Here is a 12,582-nt window from a genome sequence, read left to right on the forward strand (position 1 = left end):
ATACAAGTTTTCTCATCTTATAATTGTGATTCCCAGGTGTTGCCTAAGAGTGAATTATAAATTCATGAATTTAAAAAAAAAACACATTTTAAAGGCTTGCTATGCACCAAGCACTGTGCTTGTTTTTGTCTAGTTTTACCCAGAGTATAAGCTCCTTGAGGGCAGGCACTATATTTATTATGACTGTGTGTCCTCAGAGGTCAGCTCAGTCCTGACACACCCAGCTACTCAGTAAATGTTCTTTGCACCATTAGGTTCATAGAACCTAAGCAGGAGGAGCCCTCAGATTTAGTACCAAGTCAGCCACTTCTGTGCATCTCAGTTCCCTCATCTGGAAAGTGAGGGGGCTGGGGTGGATGGTGTCTAGCGTCTCTTCTTAGCTCTACATCTAGGATTCTATGAACTCCTCCATTTGGGGGCTGAGGAAACAGACTGGGAGAGGGGCAAAGGGCAGGCCTAAAAATGCAGACTCAACACTGGACACCAGGTCCTCTGGCCCCAAATCTTCCCGGCTGTCTTTAGGACGCAGGGTCCGAGCAGGCCCCCTCCAGTGCCTTCCCCTGCTAAACCTTCGGGATCGTGGGTGACTTGCTGAGCCCTCGGATGGTCCTCTGGAGCTCAGGCCAGAAGCATCACTAACGCAGCCAGGTTTTACACAAGGAGCGCTCTACTTGCAATCCTGGCTTCCTCTGCCCAGCCGAGACAAATAATATGGATTTTTCTTGTTTTTACTTCTTCCCCTCATTTAAAAAGTTTCTCAAACACCAAATACATCTCCCAAGATACGCCTGCCAACAGAAGAGGTTTGATTAAATGTCACGAACGGCAACTATTCCGTTGGAATTTTTCCCCCCAAGCTGGAGGTTTGGTGTATGGCCAGGGGTGAACTTCAGCCAATGGAGAAATGGGAGCGTTCTAAGTCAATACTGGCCGAGCACTGGGAGCACTCAACACTGGGGCACTGTACAAACTTGGGGATCCTCAATTCCGTGCCCCACCTTCCTCCTTCCCCCGCCCCCGGGCTCATAGAGTAGCAGCGAGGGGGGGGGGGGGGGGGGGGGGAAACACATCCAAAATCGGAAGGTAAGCGTGAGCCCGCAGGTCCGAGGGGCCCAGAGCCGGGCGGCCCCGCCCCAGCCTCCTCTCCTCCAAGCATTTCTGGGGTCCTACACCAAGCACTGCAGCCCCTTCCTTCCCACTCCGGAACTTTTTTCTTTTTAGTTCACCAATAATCGCTTCGGTTCTCCGGGACCACATCTGAGCTAGCTCTGTTCCTCACCTTTCTTTCCTAATTATGTTTTTCTTACTGACTAGAATATGGTGTTTCACTGAGTGGGAAGGGTCGGAGACACCGCCCCAGCGTAAGGAGGCATCGGAGAAGGCTCCCCAGGATCCCAGACCAACAAAACCTCTCCTGGCAATCTTAAACGACAGTTGGGTGGATGGGGAGGGTCCCCCTGAAATCACAGAGACCGAACCCCTTCCTTTCAGCTCAAAATCCTACATCCAGGGGCTCCTAGCATGGGAAGATCTCTAAGAGCGAGCCTTCCAATTAAGCAAGTTCCTACCCACGGGCACAAACGCGCGCGTGCCAAAGTGCAAAATGAAAAAAGCCCTTCCGCATGGGTCGGGAAAGCTCGTGGCAAGCCAAGCTCCCGGCGCAAACGGGAGAAGGCATGGAGGGAGAGAGGGAAGGAGGGAGGGAGCACGGGGCCATGTGTGCGTGCATTAATGCCCGGAGCCTCACCTTAGCAGCAGCCGCCGGCTCCATGCTCGTTAGAAGCTCTGGCCGGGCTCCGGCGCGCGCCTCAGTTGCCGCCGCAGGAGTCGGAGCCGCAGCGCGACGTTCTAGAACGTCCGGGCCCGGGCGCACGGGCTACAAAGTATCAAAGGGAGCCCAGACTATCCGCCGACGTTCGAATGTCGAACGCCGAGCGGCGGGCGGGCTACGGCGCGGGGCAAGGAGCGATCGCACTCGTCTCCCGGCCGTGGGGGGGAGACGCCCGAGAGGTCGCCAAACCCTGGCCGGCTCCGGGCGGGCCCCGAGCCCCGCGCGTGGCGCCCGGCCTCGCAACCGTGGGTTTTCACGTTCGTCTTGGCCGGGGGCGCGAGGAAGGGGCCGCGGCCGCGCGCGGGAAGCGGCTGGCCGGGCCGAAGTGGCGGCCTCCCCCCTGTAGTGTGGGGCGGCAGTGGAGCGGTCCGATCGGCTTTCTGCGCGGGAGAAGTGTTAGGGGGACGTCCCGCTCTGCCCAGCTGACGGGCCTGCCTGCCTGCCCTGGGATTGCAGCCACCTGGGTCCCCGGCCGGCGCATGGAAGGACCCCTTGGCCTTCCCTGGGACGTCAATGCAGTTGACCCCGTACCCCTATCCGCCCCGGGCTAGTGTTTCTGGTGGGCTTTTTGGCGTGCCCTGCACTTTTGTCGGCTTTGCTTAGCAAGGGGCGCGCGTTAAAAAAGCTGGCTCCCTGTGCACGCCCATGTGCCCACCGCCGCAGCCCCAACCCGAGCAAGGGCTTGGCTCAAGATCTGGGCAAGGCACGCTCATGCAAGGCTGCCCTTGCTCGTAGCCTCCACTTTTGCAAAGCATGGTGCTTGGAAAAGCTCTGAATTAATCACGTGGAAACGTTCACGCTCTGTTCTTTCCTGAGTTACAAAGTTGCCACAAGCACCTCGGTACCTTTCAGGGGAAGCCCAGGCGCTGCTGGCATCGCGGGCGCCCAGCCCCTGGCTTGAATGGGACTCATTGTTGAAGGAGTGAGTGGGAGGACCCAGCTCCGAATTTAATTTTCCCTCCAGTGGTGGATGGGGAAAAAAGCTTGTGAGCAGTTTCAGAAAGGAAGTCTTGAGTTTAGTGACAAGACGCCACTTTTACACTTATGTGTCCCAGTACCCCCCCAAAAATTTTCATAATGCAACTGAGTCCTAATAGGGAGGTCCTCAGCTGCCATTCTTGGGACAGTGGCTAGAAGACCACTGGATCTGCAGTCACAAGAGACCCTGCTGGCAATGACTGCCCCTTTATCCGACCCTGATGGGCCCTAATTTCCCCATCTGTAAAAGGAGAAGAGCTGGTGAGATGAATTCAGCGTTCTCTCGAGCTTCTTACGTTTCTGAAACGCCGAAAGGTTTCTCAAGCACTGTCCTCACTTCTAGTGGGTAGCTAATGCAAGTAAATCTCCCCTCCCCCTTCACAGAAAAGGCATTTTACAGCCAAAGAAACTGAGGCTCAAAACTGGCAATACACAGTAAAAGTTAACCAAAAGACATGACATTCATTAATTCTAGAGTTCAAATCTGGCCTTGGACACTTACTTGCTGTGTGACCCTGGCAAGTCATTTGACTTCTGTCTACCTCAGTTCACTGACCTGTATAAATGAGGTTAATAACACCACCTACTTCTCAGGGTAGTTGTGAAGATCAAATTAGAGAATATGGGTAAAATTCCTTGTAAATCATAAAGTGCAATATAGATGCTAGCTAATATTATTGTTATTAATCCCATTTTAGTCACACTCCCTGAGAGCATACTTTTAAAAACAACCACAAAAGAGCTATAGATACAAAAATTGTCACAGCAGCTTTATAGGCAATCACATACAATTGTAAACAAGCTAGGTGTCTAATGATAGGGGAGGAGTCAGCTAAACTGGTACATGATGTAATAGAATCCTTTGGGTAAGTAGGATGGACAAGCATAAGGGACACAGAATTTGGATCACTTTATAACATTGTGCAAAGGTGGAATAATAGAAGAATATGCTTCACACAAAATAAATGCTAGCCCCAAAGAGGAAAAGTTAAGGAGAGTGCTTAGGGAGAGACTTTCTGGTGCTGATTCATGAGTTGAAATGATTGAATTTAGATAGAAATAGGTGCTGGTCAATTTTATAATTGGCTCTATTGATGTGATCTTATTAAAATATTTACATTTATTTTAAAAGAGAAAAAAGTCCGAAACTTCCATTGGGTTACCCAAGGGACACACTGTTGCTATCTTCTAATGAGGGAAGATTTAGGACTCCTGCCAGAGTCAGTTCTTTTAAACAACTTTGTGGAACTGTCTTGGACTTGCCTTGCAAGTTTCCAGTTGTTAATTACTGACCATTGCTGGAGGTCTAAATGTTGCTTTTTAAAACCCAACTCATGAGAGGGCTGGGCCCCAAGGCCCCCTCCCCTGCCTGGTCAGTTTGTAAGTCCTCCTCACTGGATTTGGAAAAGAATTTACCTCATTTTAACTGAAACGTTTAATGAAACCATTTTATTTGGTGTTATTAAAAGTTCCATCCTGCCCTTTTTAATGTTTGATTTGAAGTGATCCAAACATCACAGCCAATGGGAAAGGACCACGAAAGAAAGTATGACTCAGTCTGTGTTCCATGGGCAAAAAATAAAGCGCAGGAATCAAACTAACCTCAGTGGCGGGGTGGGTGGGTGGATGGGGCCAGCTTTTTCTGAAGATTTAAAAATGTAACCAGAGACTTGAAAGATGTTTTTGTCGAGGTGTAGATTTTTTTCCCCTCAAAATGTGGCCACGCGGCCACTTGTCGGCGATGTTGTCGAGGGTATTACTGGTCAGGTAGGGTTGGGACTGATGGGTCACTGAAGCGCTTTCCCTTTCAGAGATTTTAGTATTAAAAAAGAACGGAGCCTTTAAGTTTGCTTAAAATAAAATTTAAAGATAGCAGCGAATGGCATTTTTGAGAGCACAAATCCCCAGACTTTTCCTTACTGTTATCACTGATTTTATAAAGATTTTTAGGATCATCAATCTAGAGATGAGAGGGGATATTAGCGACCATTTAGTCTGATTCTCTCGTTTATTAATATTATTGATGATGGTGGTGGTGGCAGCTAGCATTTACATAGCATTTTACGACTTTGAAAGCATTGTACATGTTATCTCAGTTGAGGCCAAGGGACTTGCGTAGGGTGACCAAGGTAGTAAGTGGCAGTGTCAGGATTCAAACCCAGGTCCTCTGACACTAGGTCCTTCACTCTGTCCAACCTACGCTGCCTTGAGCCTGGCTACAGCCAGAAAACCCATCCCTCCCAAGTCAATCTGCTACTGAGTTTCTCCAGACTTTACTAGGCTGTTGCTTAGGGGATGGCCATCTCGTCGGTCCCAGGGGCTTGTGCTCAAAGACAGATCTAGCTGAAGAAATTCCACATGTCGTGGGAATAAGAAAAGACATCTGTCAACCCTGTTGTCCTGTCTGCTGCTGGAGATGAGCAGAAGACACTTTGAATAAACCTACAGAGGATGAGCAAACAGAAGTTATCAGGCTGAGCAGTCATTCTTCAAACATTAAACATCAAAGAATAATAGCAGCAGAGTGGCTTGTCTCAGGACAGTTTTTACCTGAATTCCACTGGAAAAGATGGGAAAAGAATAAATTGGGATGGCAAGAAGAGAAGGAGGAAGAGATGATGGTGGAGGAGGTGGAGGAGATGATGAAGAACAAATAATGATAGGCAAATAGGTAGTTACAGTGCAGAATGCTGGACCTGGAGGCAGGAAGACCTGAGTTCAAATCCAGCCTTAGACATTACTAGCTATGTGCCCCTGGCCAAGTCACTTAACTTGTCTGCCTCCGTTTTCTCCATTATAAAGTGGGGATAATAATAAGATCTACCTTCTAGGGCTATTGTGAGGGTCAGATGAAATAATCATTGTAAAGTGCTTTGCAAACTTCAAATGCTATACAAATACTAGTTATCTTGGTCATCATCATTATTATTATCCTAAGTATTTATCTTATCTTTCCCACTAGAATGTAAGCTCCAGGAGAGTAGAACTCTCCTAGATTTGTCTCCCCTACAGATCTTGCCCATAGTTGACTCTGACAGAGTTTAAAATGTCCATGTTTCTAGAGCTAGGGAGTACTTCTTGGGAATGTTCCCATCACCTCAGTCCCTGCTCTCAGTGGGATCAGAAAGGGCAGAGGAAGAGACCAGAGACCAGAAGAGCTGCAACCACAGCCTGTCCCAGCTTCATTTTCCACGTGGAGGAGGGGGGACAGATAGGTGGCGCAGCGTAGAGCACCGGCCCTGGAGTTAGGAGGACCTGAGTTCAAATCCAGCCTCAGACACTTGACAAATGGAATAGCTGTGTGACCTTGGGCAAGTCACTTAACCCCACTTAACCCCAAACAAACAAAAAAAAACCAAAAAAAACAGGGTTCCACCAGACGTCTTCACTGGAGACCACAGATAGAGAAGGTGACCCGAGTCCAGTCTGGAGGCTACGGAGAAATTAGAGCAACTGGCGAGACTAAGGACAAAGAAAACAGGCATGAGGAAGGTCAAAAGAACGAGGAGTATTTAGTCTGAAGAAGGCTCAGGAGCGACTTAATAACTGTCTTTAATTAAATGAAAGGTTATTAAAAGGAAATTACTGGCCAACTGTGGTTTAAAAAAAAATTCACTAGGGACAGAACAAAAGCAAGAATTTCATGTGAAGCAGGAGAAATTTAGTTTAAACATGAGGAAAAAGTTCCCAACAGATTGACAAAGTAAAGAAAGTTACAGAATCGCCTTCTATGGAGATTTTTTTTTTAGGAACAGTTTTGGATGATTCAAATACAGCCTGTCTTTAAGGAAGACCCTAGTCGGCCTTGGATGACTCTTCTGGGTAATGAATTCATCAAAGGCCAAAGTGTAATGGCCATTACACATCTTTCATGCATTTACACACCAGGTACTTTTGCAATCAATAAGTATTCATTACTTCCTATTACTGTTGGCTGATGTTATTGAATTTGAGTCTCAGCATCCCTGTGTGATAGGGGCTACAGGTATTACCAATATCCCCATTTTATAGACTCATAAAAGCTCATAAAAGTTCAGGGGTTGGCCTCTGTTCTTACAGCTTATATTCAAGGCAGGATTCCAGCCCAGGTCTTCAGTGACCCCCAGCTTCAGCACACCTTCCAAGCTGCCAAAGTCTGTTCTACATGATCATTTTTGCGTATGCATTGGAGCTCTCCCGCTAGGTTGTAAGCGTACCGAGGATGGGAACTCTGGTTCATCACGTCTTTGGATCCCCAGTACATACAGTAGGAGCTTAATAAATGTGGAGTAGCACAGAGAACTGTTGGGTTTGGTGGTGTGATAGAAAAGACAGTGTATGACTGGGCATGGAGGCTGTCTGGTCACACAGTAGGAACAACAGGGAGCCTGCAGGCCACACTGAAATCCACAGAATAGTGATGACCTATCATAGGGGTAGGATGTGGCCTCAAGGCTGCAGGTTCCCCACCCCTGACCTAGAGAAAGGCCAGCAGCTCAGGTGAAAAACTGATGGAGAGACACAGACAAGAAGTATAGAGACAAAATGATCAGGTTCTATTCTATCTGGTTAGAGGACAGCCTCCATCACTGTTATAAAGCTGTCATAAGAGCCAGTCACCATGCATCTCTTCAAAGTGGAGGGCTGGTCCTGGGGTCAGGAAGATCAGAGTTCAAATCCTGCTGCAGACATTACTGTGTGACCCTGGGCATGTCCCTTAACTTTTCTCAGCTTCTTCATCTGTAAAATGAGGATGATAGTAGCCCCCACCTCAAATGAGGTAATTAATGCATATGGCAAACCACTAAAGAAATGTTGGCTTATTACGATCACCTCAATTTTGTTGATATCTGTGTGACTTTGGTCAAGTCACTTGACCTCGATGGTCCTCAATTTCCTGACCGGTAAAATGAGGTGATTGGACTAAATGAAATTCAACAAGCATTAAGTATCTACCGTAGCCAAGCCCAGTGCTATCTAAGGTGTGTACAGACACAAAAGTGAGACAGTCTCTACCCTCAAGGAACTTACTTTCTAATATGGAGAATGGTAGAGGGGAGTGGTGCCCCGAGAAGGGAGTTTGGTCTGGGGAGTCCCTGTGTTGTAAAATAGTGGTTGTCACACTCTTTCTAGAAGGATTTGTCCTGTTGACTTAATTCCTATTATCAGAACAGGGGTCGGGGATTAGAAAAGGGGCCAATGTTCTGAAGAGAATGCAGTGAAAAGGTCCAGGGGAAGAAAGAGGTCTTAAGATACCGGGCCTTTGAAGTCAAATTTATGTCCAAAGCCCATCGAGTCTAAGTAGGTCTAGGTCCTGGTGATCATAATTAGGTTAGGGATCTGGAGTTTGAAGGGTCCTCACAGGTCAAGCCATCCAGCCCCCTCATCTTACAGATGAAGAAACACCAAAGAGGTGAAGAAGCTTACCTAGAACACACAGGGGGTAAGTAGCAGAGCCAGAATTTGAACCAGGAGCCTCTGACTCCAAGTACACCACTCTTTACACCCTACTCTACTTCTCTGGGTACATAGTATGCATTTCCTCATCTACAAGGCAAATGCCCTATTCTCCATGTTCTCTTCCTCCTAGGAGGGAAATTCGAAGGGGATCTGAGCAGCCCTAAAGAGGCCAGGGAACCTCCCCTTGTGGACATAACTCAGGAACCCCAGAAAGGTCATTTCGTCTGTCTCCTAGTTTCTCTGACAGTCAAATTACATTCGCCATGAGCAAGATGTTGTGAGAATCAATGCACCCATGTGATAAAGCATTTGTCCTGCCTTTCCTGGAAGAAGCTGTAGACTTACAAAGATGATTAATTCAGCCATACTCCATACGCCTATACAAAATGCATAGTAAGTCATTAATAATCAGGTCTGGGAGCATAAAAAATGATTTTTTTTCTAAGTTCTGGAAATAGAAGTGAAAATGGATGAAATCAATAACCATACCTTTCTAAGAACTTGTATATTATAAAAGAAAATGGCGATCTATTTCTAATTGGATACCGGTGTAAATATCTACAATACACTCAGAGAGTCACTTACAAGGACCAGCATGGAGGGTATCATTGTTGACATTTGTGTGATATTCTAAGACGTACAAAGCACCTTAAGTCATCTGACCATACAGCAACTCTGAGAGTATTACAGGCATGATAATTCCCATTTTAAAGATAAGGAAACTGAGTCTAGAGAGGCTAAACTCCAGGTCACACCCCACCTTCTCTCTACTGTGTCATTGCCTCTGGACTTCATGTATAGATTATTCAGACTCCCCAATGTGTCACACAAGGCACCTAAGGCTTAAGACAAAGGGAAACTCAACTCAGATCCCATCACTCATTTGATCTCTCGTGGTCATTGCTGGCATGCTGGAGTGCTCACAGAAGACCTCCCGAAGCCATGGCAATATGACATTGAGCTGACTTCTGCTGCGCACTAGGGGGCAGAGAGAAGGGAGAAGCACCCTCCTAGAGGTGGTGGCAGGACTTCTCTGAACATCCTATTTGCTTCCCCCCTCTTTTTTTAAAAAAGTTATTGATAAGGTTTTGTTTTTATATCATTTTAATTTCCCAACATATTCCTCCCCCATCTCCTCCCAGAGGGCAATCTCTTATAATAAAAAAATAAAAAGCCATTCAGCAAACCTGACCAATGCATCAGGGAAGCCTGACTTTGTATGTAGTAGGGTACACCTGTAGTCACCTACCTCTGAAAAGAAGGGAGGCAAGTACCTTTTCTGTCTCTTCTTTGGGGTCTAGCTGGGTCACATAATAGGACCACATTCAGTCTAGATGTTTGCCTTTCCTGAGGAGATGGTTGACAACCTGCTTGGCTATAACTTGCATAAGCCCAAAGATCCACCGTATGCATCGACAACTGTCTCATGAAATTCTATCAAATCAGATTGGACAGGGTTGGACCACGTGGCCTATCAGGACCCTCCTAACTTTAGATCTGTGATCTTCTTTATAAACATGAAGACCTAGTTAGGACAGAATCAAACTGAAAGAAAAAGAAACAAGACCAGGGAAAAACTATGCAGAGAGAGTTGGTCATTCCTAGACCCCACAGGGTATTCCCATTAGGCAGTAAGTTATTCTAGACGTTGAGGAAGATATATACCTGCTTTACAACAAATTCTGGTTAGACAGCTGGCATCAGTAGACAGGAAACAGACATTGGCCAGGCTGAGTGGGACTAGAGAGAGATAGGAGACTTTCTAAAGCAAGGCTGTCCAAAATGAGGCCTTCGGGCTGGCCTATGCTGCCTGCCTACAAGCATGTACATTTACATAAATGCTTTAGTAAAAACAAAGCCAAGCTGCTGCAGAGCTCTCACTAAAATGGCAAATCAAAATATATTGTCTATCGTTTCAATAAAAACCTAAGGTTGGACGGCCCTGTTCTAAAGCATCTCTGTGTGCTGTGGGAGAGTAAGGCATCAAATCACTAAAGAAGAGAGGAAGCTTGTGAGCTATTGTGTCGGGTTTTTTGTTTTGTTTTCTGGCTTGGAAATTAGGTAGCTTTGCATCTTTCCAGGAAGGTCATCTTAAGTGTGGTATCAGATCGTTCTGCCAATCTATCTTGGAGGAGGTGATTCCATCTCTGTCTCTATGTCTCCCTATCTTTCTCCTTGTCCCTCTCTCTTTCACTCTTGTTGTTCCTTATCTCCTTCTCCCTTGTCTTTGTATCTCTCTGGCTTTCTGTCTCTGTGTCTTTCTCCTTCCCATTGTTACTGTCCTCTCTCTCTCTCTCTCTCTCTCTCTCTCTCTCTCTCTCTCTCTCTCTTTCTCTCTCTCTCTCTCTTCCTCCCTCCCTTCCTTTCTCCCTCCCTCAATCTCTTCCCATTACTTCTCTCCTCTTCTCTCTGTATATCTGCCTCTCTTCTCTGTCTCTCTCTCCCCATGTCTCTCTCCCTCCCTCCTGCCATTATTCCTTTCTTTCTCCTCTGACTCTGTCTCTTTTCTCTCCATCTCTCCCTATCTTTCACTCTTCTCTCTCTGTCTCATCCTCTTTCCTCCCCTCTTTGTTTCTCTTCTTTCCCATTTAACAGAGATGAGGAGGGGTTCTACATTCTTGAGCTCAAGCTAAACTATCCCTTGCTTTACAAGGAGTCTTTTTAACAGGTGTTCTTGCTTTCTTACAAAGCTTCTTGCTCTTCACTGCCCACAAATTCTTTACCAAGCTGAGTATTTTCTGTCACTGCCTTTCCTCTAGGTATTTACCAGCATCTCCATCCTGATGACATATTTCCCATGGCTATATAAAAGCCAAGCCTTACAGCTCAGCTTTATTTATTCCCCATAGACCTCTTTAGAACTCTCGAGTTCACAATAGCCCCTGACCTTGCTCGCTGCTCGGTACAGCACCACAGAATTTCTGATGGTATAAAATTCAAGGTCTAGTAAATGAAACTATGTAATGAAACTGATAGCTATAAATTCTGCATTGGGCTTGGACGGCTGGGAATCTCAGGCCCAAGATATTTCTGAAACATCCCTCTATATTGGAAAGAAATCATCTGCTGTGGAAGTGCATATAGAATGTCTCCACGTGGGCACAGCCTTGCCAGGCTGGCCTTTAAATGGGAGAATGTGATCTCATCGTGACTTCACTTGGATAAATTAGACACCAAGATAGGAGATCTCAAGGCTGTCTTTCAAGAAAACAGAAAACTCATCTTTGCTCAACTCTTCTGTTTGGTTCCCTCCCCCATATTACAGGGGAAGCTTCCTTCCCCATCTCCTTCCAACAACAGCTATCCAGAACTATCAAGTATTTCATCTCCATTAGCCCACAGGCTCCCACCCTTTTCAGGAAATGCTAGCTCATAGTGGATTTCTTTACCCAAGGAAAGATTGAAATCACCTCCTCCTTATTTTGCAAATCCTCTGAGGATTTAGGAAACGTGGAGCCCAAAATGATTTCTGTTGTACCATCAAATATCTTTCCTCTATGTAGAAAAACCAAAATTGAAGAAACCAGCGTTTTTTTTTCCCAGAGTTCCTTTTTACTAAACATTATAAGTGTTCATGGGCCAGCCCTTTTATTGAGAGTGAGTCTCCCTTGGTATATACTCTGTCCTAGCCACCCCCCACTCCAAATGAAAGCTACTATTTTGGAATTATAATGTCTAAACTTGGCCCTAGAGAAGAGATAATAAAGTACATCTTCCTACTTTCTCCAAAAAGGTGAACAATGGGTATGAAACATTGCATAGGATGTCAGAATTGGTTGATATGTTAGGCAGGGAAGTGGGGCAGTGGATAGAGCACTATACCTATAGATCAGGAAGACATGAGTTCAGATATGACCCTGGGCAAGTAATTTAGCCCTGTCTGCCTCAGTTTCCTCATCTGTAAAATGAACTAAAGAAGGAAATGGCAGTCACTCGAGCATCTTTGCCAAGAAAACCCCAAGTGGGGTCATGAGGAGTCAGATATGACTGAACAACAACAGATGCCTTGATAGTGTCTGATGGGTCAGGGGGCTGGGCCTTAGTCTCAGACAGTAGTCCAGTTGGATTAATTTGGGGCTGGCTCTCACCTGTAACCACTGCCTCTATCATTTGACCAGCTCAGGTCAATTCTTTCCTACTGTACAGAGGTCCCTGCTTTCACAAGAACTGGACACACCTTCTTTGTGCCTGTTTTGAACAGAAATCCTCAAAACAGATAACATATAATAGGCAATTCTAGGTGGGCTCCCAGATACAATGATGGGGGTTCCCTTGAATCATGAGATGTGAGTATCCCTCTGGTAGACAGTTGTCACTCTGTAAGAATCTCTCAG

At 46.2% G+C, this 12,582-nt stretch overlaps 1 protein-coding gene across 2 annotated transcripts in view; it reads right to left on the bottom strand.

Annotated features, from left to right (window-relative positions):
* CDCA7L (cell division cycle associated 7 like) overlaps nt 1-1,943 on the bottom strand; it is a 29,901-nt gene extending 27,958 nt beyond the window's left edge. The window contains exon 1 of one of the 2 annotated variants that reach the window (XR_005010467.1): nt 1,748-1,897. Coding sequence is in view for 1 of the 2 variants with exons in the window: in XM_036759768.1 (XP_036615663.1) it covers nt 1,748-1,771 (24 nt within the window). In the remaining variant the exon portion in view is untranslated. Of the gene's footprint in view, nt 1-1,747 lie in introns of both variants that reach the window. The other variant, XM_036759768.1, reaches the window with a different exon arrangement.
* Nucleotides 1,944-12,582: the final 10,639 nt, after the last annotated feature.

The sequence above is a fragment of the Trichosurus vulpecula genome, chromosome 5 (genome assembly GCF_011100635.1).
Source record: "Trichosurus vulpecula isolate mTriVul1 chromosome 5, mTriVul1.pri, whole genome shotgun sequence".
Taxonomy (NCBI): Eukaryota; Metazoa; Chordata; class Mammalia; order Diprotodontia; family Phalangeridae; genus Trichosurus; species Trichosurus vulpecula.